This window comes from Mytilus edulis, chromosome 8, assembly GCF_963676685.1.
Source record: "Mytilus edulis chromosome 8, xbMytEdul2.2, whole genome shotgun sequence".
Lineage (NCBI taxonomy): Eukaryota > Metazoa > Mollusca > Bivalvia > Mytilida > Mytilidae > Mytilus > Mytilus edulis.
In genome coordinates, this window is record NC_092351.1 from 21,704,364 (window position 1) to 21,724,910 (window position 20,547).

The window sequence follows — 20,547 nt, forward strand, 5'->3', positions numbered from 1 at the left end:
TTGTGGGTCGTTCGAAAACAATTTCGCTCACCGAACAGCGGCTTATTATTTATATGAGTCTCAGATTCAAATAAATAATAAGCAAATTCATACTCTTATAGCCGACACATATATTTTAGTTTTACTTTGCATTCCGAAATTTTTTAACAGCATATTGAGATTAAAGCTCTCTAAATATGTCTTTTCTATATGAGTTATGGGAAAATATGTTGAACAATTTTAAACTTGAAATTAAAGTTTACGGTCTAAAAAATCGAAACACAATTGATATGTGATTTTCTCGCACAAAAGAATGGACACCTTTATAAGTAATCTAATCATTCCATGTATGTAATCTTTTCTACCATCGTTAAAAATAAATCTTCTTAAGGATAAACGTTGATAATAAGACAAATGTATATGCATGCATAATCGGCATAGAAAATGAATGTAGGGTTACAACTACCATGCATTAAAATAAAATGTATTTATCACTATACTGCTATGTACAAATTAGTATAATAGTCTCAGGTCATCGATACAATTCAATAATAATTATTTTGTTAACATTATTAAAAAAACCGAGTCTGCACTGTCGCCATTGTGTTATGATGATCGTACACTGATGTTGATCAATATATTTTGACAATATATACGGACAGACGAATTCAGTTTATTTCAAAGTGGGCGTATTTCGAACAACTTTTACATACCGCCGAGCGTAGCGAGTCGAACAATATTTTTATTATTTTTTGCTTTACAAAATCTTTAAATACAGGAATCAATAAAGTTTTGGCAACCAAAGGTGGGGTCGGGGCGTGCAACATATACGTCATCTCGATTCGCCACTTATCTTATAAAGTGTATACCGAATTAAAATATTGTAAGAAATGAGAAAACAGGGACACCTGGGAAATCGGATTATGTCAGTTGGATTATGTTTTTCATAATAAATGCCGAATATCAAGTTCTTTTTATCGATTTCTATACATTTTTTTTCAAATATATATAAAAGTTATATAGGAAAATGATAAGGCAGACAAATAAACAAATAAATCGACTTGGCCGATATCCTAATAAAAATTATTGACCTTTAATTACGATTTTTTTCTCCATTTCTTCGCGTTTTTACACGCCCGTCCCAATTTTGACAGGCCGTATTATTGTATACATCCGTCTAACTGTCCGTCCTTCCATCCGTCCGTTCCTCCATCTATCAGTCATTCTGTCCGTCCGTCCGTCCGTCTATCTATCCGTCTGTCCACCATAAACATGTCGCACCGTAACTTCAGGACAGCTTATCTTATTTTCTTAAAATTTAACATGATCTGTAAACCTTTTAGTGAAAATCAAATTAAATCTTTTTGAGTTACAGAACATGTAAGTGAAACAGGAATGTGTTTTTTTTTAACATGTCGCGCCACATCTCAAAAACGAAGTATTATAACTGCATCAAACTTTATACACTTCTTAGTTATATAAATACTATAAACTTCTGTTTACTTTTTGGTGATGTTTAAAATTTTGGTTTAGAGGGATTGAATTTTTTTTTGTGAAACAAAAACAAAAATAGGGGGGGGGGGCATTTAAACATGAAAAATTCATACAAATTCCAAGCGACAACAACCCGACCATAGAGCAGAAAACAGCCGAAGGCCACAATGGGTCTTCAATGAAGCGAGAAACTCCCGCATCCGGTGGTGTCCTTTAGCTGGCCCCTTAATGAATATGTATACTAGTTCAGTGATAGTGGATTTCATAGTAAACTGCGAATACATGTATATTTATCATATTTAATGGATAATTTGAACTATGATACAAGTTTTGGCACAAATCGCGAATTTACTATAAAGGCTCTGTCATAGGACGAGTTAAGGTTTATTCATCATTTTTTATTATTTGTACTTTTGTTGTACTGTTTGTGTCAGCGACAACACTTTGACTCAGTCCATTTCCCGAGTCACAGGCTTGTAATTCTATGGTTGTCTTTGGTTGATTTATACCATATGTGTTTTGAACATAAAATAGGCAGGTAGTTTTTTTGTTTGAATTGTTTTACATTTATAATTTAGGGCCCTGTTATAGCTTGCTTTCATGCGGTTTGTGTGTTTTTCTCATTGTTTAAGGCATACGGTGACCTAAACTTGATTAATTCAACATCATTTTTGTGTCTAAAAGAAAGTTGTCTCATTGTCAATGTGTATGGGATAAGTGGTTACCGTCACTTCTTCTAAATAAGACCTAGATATAAATGACGGTCATGTTTTGCAAACCAACACTTTTATTCACAGTGAAAATACAATACTGTCAGATATTGTTTTCGAAAGTTATCTTGAAGTTTCAATTGAATTCGAACTGTAAAAAAGATGAATTTGAAATGTAAAAAAAAATCAATTTGAACTGTAAAAATAATGTGAAAAGCATGCCTATAGGAAAATAAATGTGCCTACCAGAAACGGGGAGAAAGTTACAAATCTCATTGCTATGTTATGGATGCTTAAGTGTGAAAACTTGCTTTAGTGCGCAAGGAACACAGTATATATAGTACCAGAAAATCTGGCAGGACTGCATGCATGATAAACTTGTGAAGAACAGTATAGACTATAGTCGGTTTGGGACTGTTCGTCAATGATTGAATGCATAGTGTATATAATTTAGTATAGTAAATTAAAATTATGGCACAATCAAAACACATACTTTTATTTTTCATCTTTACACACTTCTATTATAAACAAAGAAAATATAATAATGTTACAAAAGCATTAGATACCAGTGCTATTGAGTATTTATATTCCAACACGTCAGAAATCGTTTATGAATAAACCCTGGTTTAACCGAGAATGTAAATTTGCGAGACAAAATTATCGTAAATTTAGACGAAAATTTAAAAAAAATCGAACTACAGTAAATAGATCCAATTTGGCTGGATCTGAAAACATATACAAGAAAACTCTTGACAAAAATCATAGATTATACCGGCAAAATCTTTCAAAAAAATTGAAAGAATTGAGAACCAAAAATTCTAGAGACTATTGGAAAGTACTTAACCAGGGAAAGCGTAAAAAAACAACCGGATATCCCAATAGAGAAATTATTTGATTTATTTAAGGATCTAAATGCTTCTCCGACGGATGATAATGGAGCTGATTTATCACCTATCGATGAAGACCAGGTAAATCAACTTAATTATGATTTGAATTTGTATATAGAAAAAGGAGAAATTTTGAAATGTATTAAAAATTTGAAAAACGATAAGTCTGGTGGTGAAGATGCTGTTATAAATGAATACATAAAAGCAACTTCAAACCAGTTTATCGATATTTATGAAACATTATTTAATTTGATATTTGATACCGGATTTGTACCAGAGAGTTGGTTAGTTGGTAATATCATACCAATATTCAAGAATAAAGGAGACCGAAATAATCCTAAAAATTTTCGGCCAATTACCATTGTCAGTTGTTTGGATAAACTGTTTACGGCTGTTCTAACCGCGCGTTTGAACAAATATTCTGACGATTTCCTAATTTTACATGAAACACAATGTGGCTTTAGGCAAGGCTATAGCACTATGGATAATTTATTTATATTACATTCTTTGTTTGAACTTCTGAAGAAAAGAAAGAAAAAACTTTATTGTGCATTTATAGACTTTGAAAAGGCTTTTGACAAAATTTGGAGGGATGGACTTTGGCATAAACTATTGTTAAACAATGTAAATGGGAAAATGTTAAATGTGATTCAAAGTATGTACAAAAATATTAAATCAAATATTATTTTTAATAACAGCAAGTCTGATTATTTTCCGTGTAATAATGGGGTAAGACAAGGGGAAAATATGTCCCCTTTTTTGTTTGCAGTTTTTTTAAATGACTTGGAAATTTTTTTTAAAACAAAAAACTGTAAGGGCCTTTTCACAGTTACAGAAGAATTAGAACATGAACTTGATGTATTTCTCAATATCATTTTATTACTATATGCTGATGATACTGTTTTGATGTCTGAAACACCACAAGATCTTCAAATACAGTTAGATTTTTTTAATGAATACTGTAACTACTGGAAATTAAAAGTAAATGTATCCAAAACCAAAATATTATGTTTTTCATATGGAAGATTACCGGACAATTTACACTTTGTTTTAGATGAACAAGAAATAGAAATCGTTCAAGAGTTTGGTTATTTGGGTATCTTATTGACAAAAACGGGAAATTATAAAAAGGCGATTAAATCACAAGTTGAAAAAGGGACAAAAGCGATGTATGAGATACTAAAAAGGTGGAAATTTCATAGCCTATCAGTTTCTTGTCAGTTAGATCTTTTTGATAGAGTAGTAAAACCTGTTCTTTTATATGGATCAGAAATATGGGGATTCAGCAACTGTGATATTGTCGAAAAGGTTCATCTAAAATTTTGTAAGTTGCTCCTAAATCTGAAATCTTCCACTCCAAACTGTATGATATACGGTGAGCTAGGACGTTTTCCACTCTCTATTGATGTAAAATTAAGGATGATATCCTACTGGTCTAAACTAATCATGGGAAAGCAGTCAAAGTATTCATGTATTATTTATAAGCTACTGTACCACTTGTATTGTACTAAACACATAGATTTTAAATGGTTAATAAGTGTTAAAAATATATTCGATGAATGTGGATTTTCTTGTATCTGGAACACACAGCTCTTTTTAAATGATGTATGGTTGAAATATAATATCAAAGTAAGATTGTGTGATCAATTCAAACAAACATGGAACGAGACTATTCAAAACTGTTCCAAAGCCTTGAATTATCATATTTTTAAGAATTTATTGTGTTTTGAAGAATATTTTAATATTTTAGACGAAAAAGATTTTTTGACATTATGTAAATTTAGAATATGTAACCATAAACTTCCAGTCGAACTTGGAAGATGGTACAATATAGAAAGGGAAAAAAGAAAGTGTAATTTATGTAAGCTAGATATTGGAGATGAATTTCATTACATTATTAATTGTTCACATTTTACAGATGAGAGAAAAAAATTTATAAATCGAAATTTTAGTATAAGGCCAAATATTATAGTATTTACTGAAATTATGTCGTCTACAAATAGGACAGATCTCATTAATTTATGTAAGTTTATACGAATTATAAACAAGCGAGTGTGTCCTCCTGAATAAGTTCTTTTTGTCTTTGTTGTAGTTGTTGTATATATTGTATATTTATGTTTATGTAGTTAATATATTGTATTATACATGCATGTCTTCTCTGTACCTATGTATTTGGTGATGAGAATAAAGATATATATATATATTTAAAATTAGTTTGAAGTTAAGTGAAATAAGGGATACGCCTTTCATTAGGAAAATGTGTATTATCATAATTAACTATGTCCAAAAGTACCTGTTTAAAATAGATTTTAACACGCCAAGTTTACCTTACAATAATTACATTTGATGTATGTTTCATTATAATACTTTAGTTTGATTGGCTAACTGCACATCACGTGTTATTCCGTAAGCAATTGCATCAGTCAATAAAACTTTTCATTCATGATAACACGTGGTCCCACAATAAAGTGCACTGGTAAATAAAATACAAAAATTATAAAATTCGTATTTTCGTGATCATAGGGAAAAAAATGTAATTATAAGTATTGAATGCTTCTTTTTGTAACTTTATAGGGTTGTAAAAGCGTTGACCGTGCGCACATTTTTAGTATGAAGCGCTTCCGCGCATCATACAAAATGTACTTCGGTCAACGCTTTTACACCCCAATAAATTTACAAAAAGAAGCATTCAATTCTTAAATAAATATATATTTAAATTCTCGAAATACAATGTTCAGATCCGTGCAAAAGTTGCTTTTTATAAATTGTTTGTTAAAAAAAAAACCCAAACCGGGTGATATATATAGACGAAACCGGGTGATTGTGTAGTAACAACATTGACGAAACCGGTTTATTTTAATTTGACATGACCCTTTTCTTTCGTTCCATACACATAGATACAATTAATGAGATGCTCATAATAACTAAATTTGCAATCTCCGTGTCAATATCTATCTTCCCGTACCTTTCTTTCCGTACAATGTGAACAATTTAACGAGAAATTAAACAATTTCGAGGCAAGGTTCACTCAATTCGTCATTTTGACATGCATTTTGACTTAATTCTCCGTTAATAGAGAACGGTTGTAGAAAATATTGCATCTCACAATAGAAAATAGTTGTATATGTATATATATTCTTCGATATCATAAAAAGAATAAAACAATAAGGAGAAACCTACCTTTCTTTTGTCTATTGGTGTTCCGTCATTGTGCCGGATGTTAGATAGCATCGAGTCCGAGCAAATTTTGCCGGTGTGGTTTAGACACAGTGTCTTTGTAAGAACCAGGCAGAGTGCGATAAATAACTTTTAAGTGTGCAGTCAATATGAGGTAAACAAGGTGTCACATATGAGTATGTAGTAGCATATCCCGTTTTAATTTTTAAACAGTATACAATAACTAAGATGTTGTGTACATTCTACTCTTTTAATGAAAAAGGTTCGAAAAGAGTCAGATATTTCATTTACTTTAAACAAATCACACTGCTAAGACGAAGAGCATCATTACTGAGTAAGAACAATGCTACTAGGTTTTTCTCGTTCTAAAAACGTACTTATAACAAGAACTTTACGACATTATTAATAAAATAACCCTATTCAATAGGATTCTGAAATGGAAGATCTTTTCTAAATGATAGGTCAGTATTGTTGATTATACCAAGAAATATATTGTGAACGTGATAATCTACAATCATGTACAAATACATGTACGTATAGGAAAAATGAAATTGTCAAATTTAACATGTTTAAGTATATAATTTATAATACTTAAAATTTGACCATTTCATTTTTCCTAGACATATTTGTTGAGTACTTTGGAAAGGGTGAAATAAGTTAACATAAATAGTCCAAAGTTCAGCTGACATAATTATATTACATGTATTCATGAGACAGTATGATAATTTATATTTTCGTCTTTCCAGTCAGCAAAAGATTCCCCGTTTTTATACACAATTTCAGTACCTTAAAAAAAATAACCGATAACTATGGTAGCATCTCCTTGAAACCTTAAATTTTTGCAGTATACTAGTATTCCCAGTTGTCATAATCTTAAACTGCACGTTTCCTACAAAGTCGTTACATGCAAGGGTCTAATTATTATGCGATATGATATGTAAAGTTACTTTCGATTTGACAACCTTTGCGACCTATCCAACGGTTGATGATAGAAATTATTGGCAACAAAATTGCAGAATCTCAGATGGACGTTTCTTAAATATCTGGAATTAGTTCAATGTTTTATTTTAAGCTTTTAACTAGACGAAAGTTTTAACATTAAGAATAAATATTACTTTTGAAGAGTTGCCATCCTCAATTTGGAATGTGACTGTCGCAAGTATCTGTTTTAATGCCTCCCCTCCGTGTCGCCAAAAAAAGCATCGCAACCATCATTTTTCAACCAGTACTTATTCTTTAAATAATCGGAATTTATTAAACTCATACAGAAGGAGAGCAGATGCGTTTACATGGTAAGTATAACAACGTTTCTCGTCCTTAACAAACATCGCCCATCATATGATCATCAAGTCATATCAAATGGCATATGTCATTTTAACGTGTACGCCTTAACCTCGACGAGGGGTCGTAGGACCCCTATTTGGTCCAAGTCAAAGCAACAGCTGGTAGTGGGTTAGAGGCGGCGAACCCCCCGAAAGCTTAAAAGTTATCGAGAATGAGATACCATTCCTGACATCAAAAACTCATCAATAGTTATACACTGTAGAATCTAAACCTAGGGGCATTTTGTTTTTTTCGGTCTGTGCGTCCGTCGGTTCATTCGTCCTTCTGTCCCACTTCAGGTTAAAAGTTTTGGTCAAGGTAGTTATTGCAAAAGTTAAAGTCCAATAAACTTGAAAGTAAGTACACATGTTCCCTTAGATATTGTCCTTCTTATTTTAATGCCAAATAAGAGTTTTGTCCCCAATTAAACGGTCCACTGAACATAGAAAATGATAGTGCGAGTTGGACATCCGTGTACTATGGAAACATTCCTGTTTACGTTTAGTTTATTTGTTGTGTTAATTTTGATTTTAATGATCATTAGTTATGGAAAAAGTCCAAACCAGCTCCTCTAAAATATGTTTTAAAGAAGCCGTGGGTTAAAGGAATCAAACGACAAAAACACCTTTTTATGTGCAAATTTCGTTAATGAACATGAAAAGATTAATTTTAAAGATGTTCAGGTGCAATATTAATATTCATAAAGGGTTCTGTGGAATCCTGGTTCTCGCCTAGATTCTCCGTAGATTTTCCCGAAAACTTACTCACATATATTGAACTAAATATTGACGCCGCCGACGAAATTTAGGATCGCTATGTCACAGGTTCGACAAAAATACAAACCACATGTTGAATCTCAGCAAATAATGAAATACTTAAAACAAAAGGAAAGAGAGGAGAATTCACAGTAGATTAAGACTTTGACAGAACAAATACTTATATACTATGATACCATTTGGTTGAAAAGTAAATTTCGTCACTTTTATTCGCAATTACAAGCTTTGAAGAAAGAGTTACTTGGCCGATGTGCTTTAAATCAGTTCTTTTTATTTAATTTAGATTATTTTTTTTTATCAAAATTTAAGTGTACGCCCGGGCGTTTTGACATAAACGTAGCTACGCGCCTGTGGGGCACAACACGGAGGCTTGCTATAAAGGGCCCCAACATAACTAGACAGTGTAAAACCATTCAAACGAGAAATCCAACATTCAAATCTATATTAAAGAAAACAAGAAACGAGAAAAAAACACTTATGAACCAGATCAACAAACGACAACCACCGAACATCAGATTCCTGACTTAGGACAGGTAAAAAAATGCAGCGGACTTAAAACGATTTAATAGGCTCCAATCTTCAAACAGTGTACAATCACAACATATATATAGAAAGACCACATTATTAAATAGCAATTGAAATGGCTTTACTGAAGTATACTAAAGATAGTTTTAGGCCGACATAGATATATGACTTGTTCGTTCTCTTTGGAATTTGTTTTAAAGGAAAAACATTGAGTGCATAACATGAAGTTGTCAAAAAGATTTCATTTGTTGTAATTATTAGTCCATATCAATAAATTTTACTTATAAGTTTTTTATAGCGGCGACAAGCACGCAGTGATCATTCATTTTAACCGGATTTTTGTGTCAAAAATGTCGGTTATTGATTTGGGGATGTACGGCGGGCGGGCGGTCGGTCGGGTGGGCGGGCGGCAACCAAATGTTGTCCGTGCATTTACTCATGAAGCGTTCAACTAAACCTTTTAAAATTTTGATATGTTGTTACTGACAACAAAATGGAGGTCAAGTTCAATAATGACGATTTTGACTTTTACCGTTCAGGAGTTACGGTTCTTGAAAGTTTAAAAAATGTTGTGTCCGTGCATTTACTCATGAACCGTTCAACCAAACCTTTTAAAATTTTAATATGTTGTTACTGACAACATAATGGAGGTCAAGTTCAATAATGACGATTTTGACTTTTACCGTTCAGGAGTTACGGTTCTTGAAAGTTTAAAAAATGTTGTGTCCGTGCATTTACTCGTGAACCGTTCAACCAAACCTTTTAAAATTTCCTATTAGGAGTTTTGGTCCTTGTAATATTGATAAATGCCAGAACACAAATAAATGTTAAAGAATCCGGTTTACTGTCATTTTGACAGCTCTTGTTTATAAACTGTCTAAATACGCTCAATAACAAAGTGTGTATCAGTTTGCGAACGCAAACACAAATAAGTTTATTAAAACTAAAACTGTTATAAAAATAGCAAAAAAAAAAAGAACCACACAAAATATAAGGAAAAGTTTAACCTTCTTTTAGTAAAGTAACATACTTCAGACACTGTCAAATTACATTAAAATTTTAAAATTCTAAAGTAGTCATTGAAGCATTTACATTGACTAATGGGAAGATGATTTTTTCCGTAAATTCAAACACTTTTGGGGATCATTCAAATTGATGTTAACCTATCTGCTTTATTCTCCAACCTATATAGTCTGCAATTGACAAATAAAGAAAACGAACAGCTTCGACACAACGCAGAAAAATCAGAATACAGAATTGAAGAATTGCAAGCAAGGTATATTTACATTGGTATAATGTTAATCCGTCTGCTACTTATCATTTTGGTAATACATCTGCATGTAATATTAATTTCCTACTTTTGTTAACGTCACAAGGAACAGGATGCATTTCCAATCGAATGTTTACAATTAATGCAGGACTTAAATTGGATTTTTTTTTATCATTTTAGGCTGATGAAATATTAAAATGTCATTCTTCATGTGTCTTAGACAATTATAAATTAAACAGACTGATATCTTTGAAATTAAAAATAACTGTTTTCAAATGATTGGTACCAGTTATAAAGCAAGCTGTCAAGTTGGAAGATAAATTGACTGACAGTTTGGTACCAGCAATATATACTACACATATTTTTTATATTGTATAAAATTGATAAAGATTTATTTATATTAAATTTCCATTGTTTAACGCAAGCGTACATTTTAGATAAATAAATTGAATGAAAACTACGGTTCCTTATTTGTGCATTGTGATTAAAAATTCGTATGTATCATTATGTATCATTACTTTCATTTGTTTACAACTCTGTCTTGTATTGTTCTGGTCGTGCTATTGCAAATATTAAATTTCATGACTGTATCATGTGTTTCCATCAGTTTCTATCACATTGTTAGGTTTTAAATTAATGGTAACCCCTAGTTTTTAGTGCTCACCGTTTTAATTTATTGACATAACTGCACGACTCGATATTCAATTGGTAGTGGTAAGATAATCGTTGCAAAGAATCCTGTTAAACTTTTGTGAAAGACGGTTTTAATTTTCTGTTTCTGTCTCTGACCTAGGTTTTCTGTATTTGGCAGGTGTAGTGCATCATGACATAAGACATTGTTACGTGTACCATGATGAATTTATATTAAATTAGTTTATAATTTTGATGAAAAATATCCAAAAGTGTAAAATAAGTTTATGGTATAGAGATATATCACAATAGTTTCTACTGTATATTCAAATGATTTGATAAATCACATTCACCACGGCATTTTTCATTTGTGTGATATATATTTCTACATTTTGAAAGTACTTTCCTTTTTAGCTCACCTGGCCCGAAGGGCCAAGTGAGCTTTTCCCATCACTTGGCGTCCGGCGTCCGTCGTCGTCGTCGTCCGTCCGTCGTCCGTTGTCCGTCGTCGTTAACTTTTACAAAAATCTTCTCCTCTGAAACTACTGGGCCAAATTAAACCAAACTTGGCCATAATCATAATTGGGGTATCTAGTTTTAAAAATGTGTGGCGTGACCCGGCCAACCAACTAAGATGGCCGCCATGGCTAAAAATAGCACATAGGGGTAAAATGCAGTTTTTGGCTTATAACTCAAAAACCAAAACATTTAGAGCAAATCTGACATGGGGTAAAATTGTTTATCATGTCAAGATCTATCTGCCCTCAAATTTTCAGATGAATCCGACAACCCGTTATTTGGTTGCTGTCCCTGAATTGGTAATTTTAAGGAAATTTTGCTGTTTTTGGCTATTATCTTGAATATTATTATAGATAGAGATAAACTGTAAACAGCAATAATGTTCAGCAAAGTAAGATTTACAAATAAGTCGACATGACCAAAATGGTCAGTTGACCCCTTTAGGAGTAATTGACCTTTATAGTCAATTTTTAACCATTTTTCGTAAATCTTAGTAATCTTTTACAAAAATCTTCTCCTATGAAACTACTGGGCCAAATTAATCCAAACTTGGCCACAATCATCTTTGGGATATCTAGTTTAAAAAAATGTGTAGCGTGACCCGGCCAACCAACCGAGATGGCCGCCATGGCTAAAAATAGAACATGGGGTAAAATGCAGTTTTTGGCTTATAACTCAAAAACCAAAGCATTTAGAGCAAATCTGACAGCGGTAAAAGTGTTTATCAGGTCAAGATTTATCTGTCCTGAAATTTTCAGATGAATCGGACAACCTGTTGTTGGGTTGCTGCCCCTGAATTGGTAATTTTAAGGAAATTTTGCTGTTTTTGGTTATTATCTTGAATATTATTATAGATAGAGATAAACTGTGAACAGCAATAATGTTCAAGAAAGTAAGATTTACAAATAAGTCAGCATGACCAAAATGGTCAGTTGACCCCTGAAGGAGTTATTGCCCTTTATAGTCAATTTTTAACCATTTTTTCGTAAATCTTAGTAATCTTACAAAAATCGTCTTCTCTGAAACTACTGGGCCAAATTAAACTTAACTTGGCCACAATCATCATTGGGGTAACTTGTTTAAAAAATGTGTGGCGTGACCTGGCCAATCAACCAAAATGGCTGCCACAGCTAATAATAGAACATAGAGGTAAAATGCAGTTTTTGGCTTATAACTCAAAAACCGAAGCATTAAGAGAAAATCTGACAGGGTTTAATTGTTTATCAGGTCAAGATCTATCTGCCCTGATGTTTTCACATGGATCGGACAACCCGTTGTTAGGTTACTGTCCTGAATTGGTAATTTTAAGGAAATTTTGCCGTTTTTTGTTATTATCTTGAATATTATTATAGATAGAGATAAACTGTATACAGCAGTAATGTTCAGCAAAATAAGATCTACAAATAAGTTTACATGACCAAAATAGTCAATTGACCCCTTAAGGAGTTATTGCCCTTTATAGTTAATTTTTAACATTTTTCATAATTTTTTGTAAATTTTTAGAAAATATTTTCCACTGTAATTACTGGGCCAAGTTCATTATAGATAGAGATAATTGTAGCAACAAGAATGTTCAGTAAAGTAAGATCTACAAACACATCACTATCACCAAAACACAATTATGTCATGAATTTATCCGTGTCCATTGTTTAATATGCACAAGACCAAGGTGAGCGACACAGGCTCTTTAGAGCCTCTAGTTCTTTTGAATACTGGTCTGGGTTCAAAAATGTTATTATTTAAAAAAAATATTTTGGTTTTCTAATATTTTAATGCTCCTACCGCAAGGAGAGGAGGATACTACCTGAACATTTGTACCTTTGATCGTCTGTTATTCTGGCCATCCTTTTTTTGTCCGTCTTTTCGTCTGGTCATTCGTGTAATATGAAACATTCTTCTTTTATTAAAACTTAAAATGAGTACAAATGTCTTCAACAATTACCAGAGTGTTGCGAAGACTTCCGTTGGAAGATAGATTGATTCACTCTCCTGTTATAAATGTACATGTATTAAAATATTCAAGTAAATAATTTTAAAAATTGAGTTAAACATGACATGCGATATTTAATGTTACATTGGTGTGTTTAAACAATTATCTTACCATTACTGTGATTCAAATATTATCCTGATGTCATTGTTCAAATCGACATCAAGGAATTATAACTTAATTACAAGCACTTGAATTTAATAACTGTTTTCTGTGTGAATTCTAAATGATTTGTTTGCTGGTCTTGGAGTATAATTCATATTTAGTCTTTAATTACAATATTCGACATAATTTAATGTTACGGTCTCCTAGCCTAGTATTTTGTATACATGTATTTATTATAAAAAGAATGTGTTAGTTTTCACAGGCATTTGCAACGGTATATCGTGATGTCGTTTCATAACTTAAATTATAGTTAAGCAAAACGAACCCTACCCAAAACTGAAGTTGACCTCATGGGCTCCGTCAGAGAAAGCAAATTGCTCCACACGTGGCACCTGTAGTGTTACTCATGTTAGTACAATCCCGGTAGTAAGTATAATTCTGTAGGTCACATTCGGGAAAAGGGGATAGCATTGTAGTTACCAAATTGGGAACATACATGTATCCGCTGTCATATATGTTACGGATATTCCATAACGGTCAACCACCTGGTGATGGCGTTCGTAACACATACAACTTCACCACTTTGAACTCGTGTTTTAATAGCTTCCCTGTGAGCAGCAACCCTCTATCATATAAATGTAAAGCAGTTTATAATGAAAATATGTATTTTTTCTTGTCTCATGACCTAAATACAAAGAACTCATGAATTTAATTGCAGCTATGACAAACTTCATAAGCAGCATTTGATTGTTAAACAGAACCTAGACATGACCAACAGAGAATCTGAAGATCTCAAAACCAGGTATCTAAATTGTTAAATTTTAAAACATCAAGTTTTACCACTGTCTTATGTAATAGAAAAGTTCTAGTAAATACAACTAAAATATACGTTTTATGAGGTGGAAACATTCTTATACCAAGAAATTCAATTTTAGAATCCTGCACATTTGTAAATGTACCAGTCTTCATGTTGGCTGAATTTGGAGCTGTTTTAGAAAGAAATGTTTATATTTTAGGCTCAGTCAGGTTGCTGGGGCAAAACTTGTGGCAGGGAACTCATGTATAGCAGATTTAGGCGATAAGTATAGACCTACAAAAGTTTCAGAAATGTTTTCTGAATTGTATGACACAGAGTGGACAGATGCTATAGATAAACTCATGTCATCAAACAAAGACTGGTCAGAAGATTTAGCTGTTCGACATCTTTTTATTGTCTTACAGGTATTGTTTGTACAATGAACATGTATTTACAAATGACGGTTAAACATAAGCCCCTATCGAAGAACCCATATGGGGTGTCAGTTGCATGGATATTTGGTACTGCGTTCACTCTATGGAGTAACAGATTAAGCTTGTATTCCGGTTTCTCTTAAGATATACTTGCGGTTTTTGTGTTCTTTGTATACCGAACATGACTTGATACTGTGTTGTTCCCCCTTTCTATTTCAAATTCCCAGATTTATTGACAATGTATTAATTTAGTTAAATTGACTTCTATTATGTGGTTACATCTCAATTTTGAATTTCGTCTGTTTGACCAAATTTTATGTTCCATTTTATTTTTTATTAAAAAAAATAAAGTTTTTTTTATGATTCTATGTGGACAATGCTAAAACAAACATTCAAAACGAATGATTAAAACAAATTCTTAGCCATTCCAAATTTGTATGGATAATATTGTTTACAACCTCATGAATTCACGTTTTTTCATGAAACAACAGGCATTCTTTTAATGCATTCATATTCCAATTTGATGTAAAGACTATAAATGAATTTAAATTCGTTGCCTTTTTTTTTTAATATTTTCGTAGTGAAATCCATAAGCTATTTTTATAAATATGAGTTGAACATGATATTATGTAAACAAACGTTAGACAGCAACACAAAAACTCAAATAGATAAATATTAATAAGACTTGATTATACGATTGATGTTACAACGTGTCTTTCATTTGCTAAATTCTAAAGAAGGAAAGAAAAACTTGGGGAATCTTAAAATCATAAAATTAAAATTAATCAAAGAGTTGTTTGATGTAAAAAAAAATCATTGTACAGATCAAACATATGCTTTGTTCCAAGGAAACAAAGTTGAAGTTAATTTTAAACAGTATGATAACCTTAATATTTCGGCAAAGAATGACCTTTATCTTTTTCATTTTATATATCTTTATATAACAACAAAAAAGTAAAACATCAATTTGAAATATATAATTTTCACGTAATATTATTCCTCATTTTTTTGTTTGATTCTTTGTTTGTATTTCATTGTGTTTACATTTTAGGTTTGCTTTAGAACTTGCAGTGATTTGGCAAAGCGACAGTTAAATTCAATTTGTAAGATTCTATTCCTGGACATCCCTTCAGAGCAGGTATTACTATATAAACTGAGTGCCAATGGAAACGAAACAGTTGGTTTTTCAAAAATATTTTTTTTATTTGAAATGATTAATCTTTCAAAGTAAATTATTTTTGAAAATTAACAATTTTAACAATAGATCGATATCAAACAAAAAATGTTTCGGGCGCAATAGGTAAACGAAACATCCAATGTCGAATCATCAACTCACAGTCCTAACAAAAAAATGTTACAACCTCGTGGTGCAGCGCAATCTCGACGGTGCCGTAGAATTGATCATCCTGCACGATTAATGTGATCCCGAGGAATCTTATTCCGCTTGTCCCGCAAAGCAAACTCAAGCTGACTTTATGATATTGGTGGTGGTTTTCATTATCTAAACCATGCAAAATCTGATGTAAAATTTGCTCCATCGGACTAAAATCCGGCGAAAAGCATGACTTTTGGCCAAGACGGATGCCAAATGTCTACATGTATGTAACCACCACTGACGTTTTTTGGTACATAATTATGGAACGCCATGACTGCCTTATGTTAATGATCAGCATTATATGCAGTGCTCACAACATTATATGCAGTGCTCACACCATTATATGCAGTGCTCACATTATATGCAGTGCTCACAACATTATATTAAGTGCTCACAACATTAAATTAAGTGCTCACAACATTATACGCAGAGGTCCAAACATTATATGCAGTGGTCACAACATTATATCAAGTGGTCACAGCATTAAATTAAGTGCTCACAACATTATATTAAGTGCTCACAACATTATATTAAGAGCTCACAACATTATACGCAGTGGTCCAAACATTATATGCAGTGGTCACAACATTATATGAAGTGGTCACAACATTATTTTAAGTGCTCACAACAATATACGCAGTGGTCCAAACATGATATGAAGTAGTCACAACATAATATGAAGTGTTCACAACGTTTTTTGTTGATAAAGATGATCATGATCGGTGATGGTGATGATGATGTTTGATGTATGATGAGATTGATGTATGAAGAGATCATTCGGTAAACTTCGTTTGTTAGCGGAAATTACCGAATCCATAATTGGTAATGCCCAGCTAACAATTAAAGTCATGTTATCATTAAAGTAGTATACAATATTTAAAACTAATTGAAATAAGTAAGGAAAAGATGAAACTAAGAGGTGAATGAATGAACTAGTTATGTTCGTCATAAGAAATGCGAATGGCAAAATGTAACGGTTAAATAAGAAAAAGTTTATTTAATGAAATATCGAAGGAAAATGTGTATGATATATAATTCCTCGAGTTCATTTCCTACTGAAGAACTTTAACAAGGTGCCACTTTATATAATAGTCCGTACTCAGTTTTGAAAAGCTTAATTACCTTTTAAATAAAATAGTCAGCTTTCTATAACACCCAAGTGCCATATTACGCTAGTTTATATATGTCATGATAGTCATTTTTGGCATCGATTTTCAGAATTTGGCATTTTTACATGAATAAGTATCTAACAGATATGGAAATTGCAGTTGAAATTTGTTTAAAGCATTTCATTGTAGGTGTGTAACATAACTTTACATCAATTATTCCAATTTTTTTACAAGCTTTTTAGCACGCCAAGTAGTTTGTCTTCTAAATATGATCAGCAGTCTTATATAGAGATACAAACTTTCATAAGAAAAATTTACCCTTTCAAGACCCAGTTTAACATTTTCATTTTAAGTTATCATCTCTTATGAAAACTGAGTTTGTGGGGGTGAATAAAACGTTTATTACGTTTGTTCGTCAGTCTGCACGGTTAATATATATAAAAAAGTGGTATGCTTGCCAATGAAACAACTTTACACAAGAGACAAAATGACACCACAGAAATTAACAACTTAACGACCACAGTACGGCCTTCAACATGAGCAAAGATCATCCCGCTTAGTCAGCTATAGAAGGCCCCGAAATGATAAACGTAAAACATTCCTAATTTATGTACAAACAAACGACCGAAAAACGAACTTGTATATAACAAATTGACAAACGACAACCACTGAAATAAAGGCTCCCCTGACTTGGAATAGACTCATATATACAGAATGTGGCGGGTTTTAACATGGTAACGGGATACCAAACCCTTCCTCCAACCTGGGACAGTGGCGTAACAGAACAACATAAGAACGAACTATGAAAATCTGTTGTAAAAGGCTTAACTGATCAGATGGATACAAATATAAATACATCTAACAAAAAAATAGAGTGAACGTGGGCGGGTACTTGTATATCCCAACAACAAAAAGACACTATAAGTACTGATCTGAGAGTACTCGCAGTTACTGACAGCTAGTTCAAAGCCACTAACAACTAATAAAAAAAACATGCATCGAAGTTTTGCATTTAGGTAAAGATTGAAACAAACTGTGAGTAAAAAAGATTGATTTACTATTATTGGATAGTAACGATTGTCCATGAAAAGAAGAGTCATCTTGACCTAAATTAATTCTGGTTAAGGTACATTAACATACAAAATCTATCAACTACAAGTCATAGAAGAATAATATCTTTTAGATCGCACTTCTTTGATAACAATGGACCTTGAAAAAATATTCAAATTTGTGTTAAGGTCCAGATGATAGCAACAACACATTAAACAGGAACGCTATATGTTACTGAGCAATTCTTTGATTTTATTTGAAGTCCACACAAATTATTTTTCTGTAACAAAAGCACACAAAAAAACCGATACTCGTTATTATGTCAATATATAATTGTAATATTATAATTGCATTAATGGAGAACTACTAGTATTGTTTTAATGTAAATCCTTCTCGTTGTTGTTATTGGCGTTCTAATTCTTCTCACACACAAGCTTGTCTATAGTCTGGGGATTTCTGATATTTTTGTTAACAATTTTTTTCCATATCCCATGTTAGGATCAATGTAAAAGGTGGAAGTTTTCATATCTGAATTATTTTTTACATTATCTGGAAAGTTACTTTTGACGACGGATCTTGATTGTTTCTGTGGGCTTCTTTCTCGTGGATATGAATCACTCACGGGGAAAAAAACGGAAAATTGTCGAAACTAATTTGACCTTTATGTATAGCATAGTCCGAATTATATTCTTAAAAGAATTAAATTCACAAACTAGTTACTAGTATTTTGCACCAAACATTGCTGACCTGTGACATGCGTTTTAAAAATATGATTGAAAATCGTAAATGTTTAAGTAAAATTCTATTTGCAATTGATGACCAACATTAATAATAAAAAAAAAATGCAATGAATGGTACTACTTCTGATAGATATTTGGTTCTCCTTGAAAAATACTGGGTCATAACATATCTTAATTACAGTCCCGAGTTATCTGAATATATATATTCAGAAATGCACAATATAAGTGTATAAATCTACATGTTTTAATACGACTGCAAGAAAATAAAAAAAAATGCATCACTTTCGAAACGTTGGCGTACAGTGTACAATATGAATTCATTGTTGTCATCCGGGTGTTTTTCATTATCAAGGTCATTTGTTTAGGGGTTCACAATAGGGAACCCAGGATTTCGAAATCACGATGTGAATTTCTTACTCCGCGATTTAAATTTGTTTATCCAAGTTAAAACGTAAGTTCAATCCGAGATCTATTCGGTGTGTCTTTTCGTTTAATTGACACGTTTATAATGTTTTAATAAATAACACAGCTCACTACTGTACGATTGTAGGTTCACAGTTTGACACCTGACTAATTGATTATCACGAAAAGTCATGTTGTATAAACAAATATGTTTTGATTGCATATCGATCATTGAAATTAATTAGACAAACCGGTTTTGACAGGTAATAATTAATGTAATTAAGAGTATTGGGACTTCATAATTAGACCGGAATTCGGAATACACAGGGTCCGGTTTACAAAGGGTATTTTAACAAAGACTTTGAATAGAAAAATATTGGACTTTCAATTTCGGTCGGAATGGACAGGAAACCGGTTTAATCAGGTTTGACTGTATATTGCTAGCGTCGCCGAAGACAGATGGTTTCCTGATAATAACTTTTGTATAAGTAAAAAGAAATCAATTAAATTTTTAACACAAGGTCTATAACCACTAAAAAAAGGGTGGGATTGATTTGGGGGGGGGGGGGGGACACAACATAAAAATGTAACAAAAATGTAACAAAAAAAACCCCGACACAACATAAAAATGTAACACACACAGCAACGGACTAAGCATTAGACAAAATCCGATGAGAATAACCAATATAACATCAAAACCAAATACATGAATTTGGGATAGAAAAGTACCGTGACACGTCTTATAGTAATGTGAATTCACACTCAAATATAGAAGAAAACAAACGACACAACGGAAACACAACGTAAAAATGTTACACACACAGAAACGAACTATGATATAACAATGGCCATTTTCCTGACTTGGTACAGGACATTTTTAAAGAAAAAAATGGTGGGTTGAACCTGTCTTGTGGCATGCCAAACCTCGCACTTTGATGGCATTGTTAAATATAACATTAAAATGACAACATAATAATACAGGACTACAATACTTAAGGGGGTCCAAATAAACATTTTTGTAGTTTCCAGTCATTAAGTGTATGAATCTCTCTGAAATTATACCACAAGTTTCCAAACCACAAAGGGATGGTTATGATTTGCTCGGAGGGGTAGGTTGGGGAGGTGTTATGGCTCAAACCGTTTAGGAATTAGAGGCAAAAAAGAGGGAAAACCAAGGGTTTCTTGGTTAATGGTCAATTAAGACAATTTGAAACCAGTGTAAGGAAGGTAATCCAAATATATTGAGGTAATCCAGGCAT

At 32.4% G+C, this 20,547-nt stretch overlaps 1 protein-coding gene across 1 annotated transcript in view; it reads left to right on the forward strand.

Moving 5' to 3' along the window:
• The window catches only part of LOC139483998 (interaptin-like), an 81,354-nt gene that overhangs the window by 54,822 nt on the left and 5,985 nt on the right, over nt 1-20,547 (forward strand). The window contains exons 6-9 of the mRNA XM_071267719.1: nt 10,064-10,147; nt 14,101-14,184; nt 14,399-14,603; nt 15,664-15,750. Coding sequence (XP_071123820.1) covers nt 10,064-10,147; nt 14,101-14,184; nt 14,399-14,603; nt 15,664-15,750 — 460 coding nt within the window. The remainder of the gene's footprint in view (nt 1-10,063; nt 10,148-14,100; nt 14,185-14,398; nt 14,604-15,663; nt 15,751-20,547) is intronic.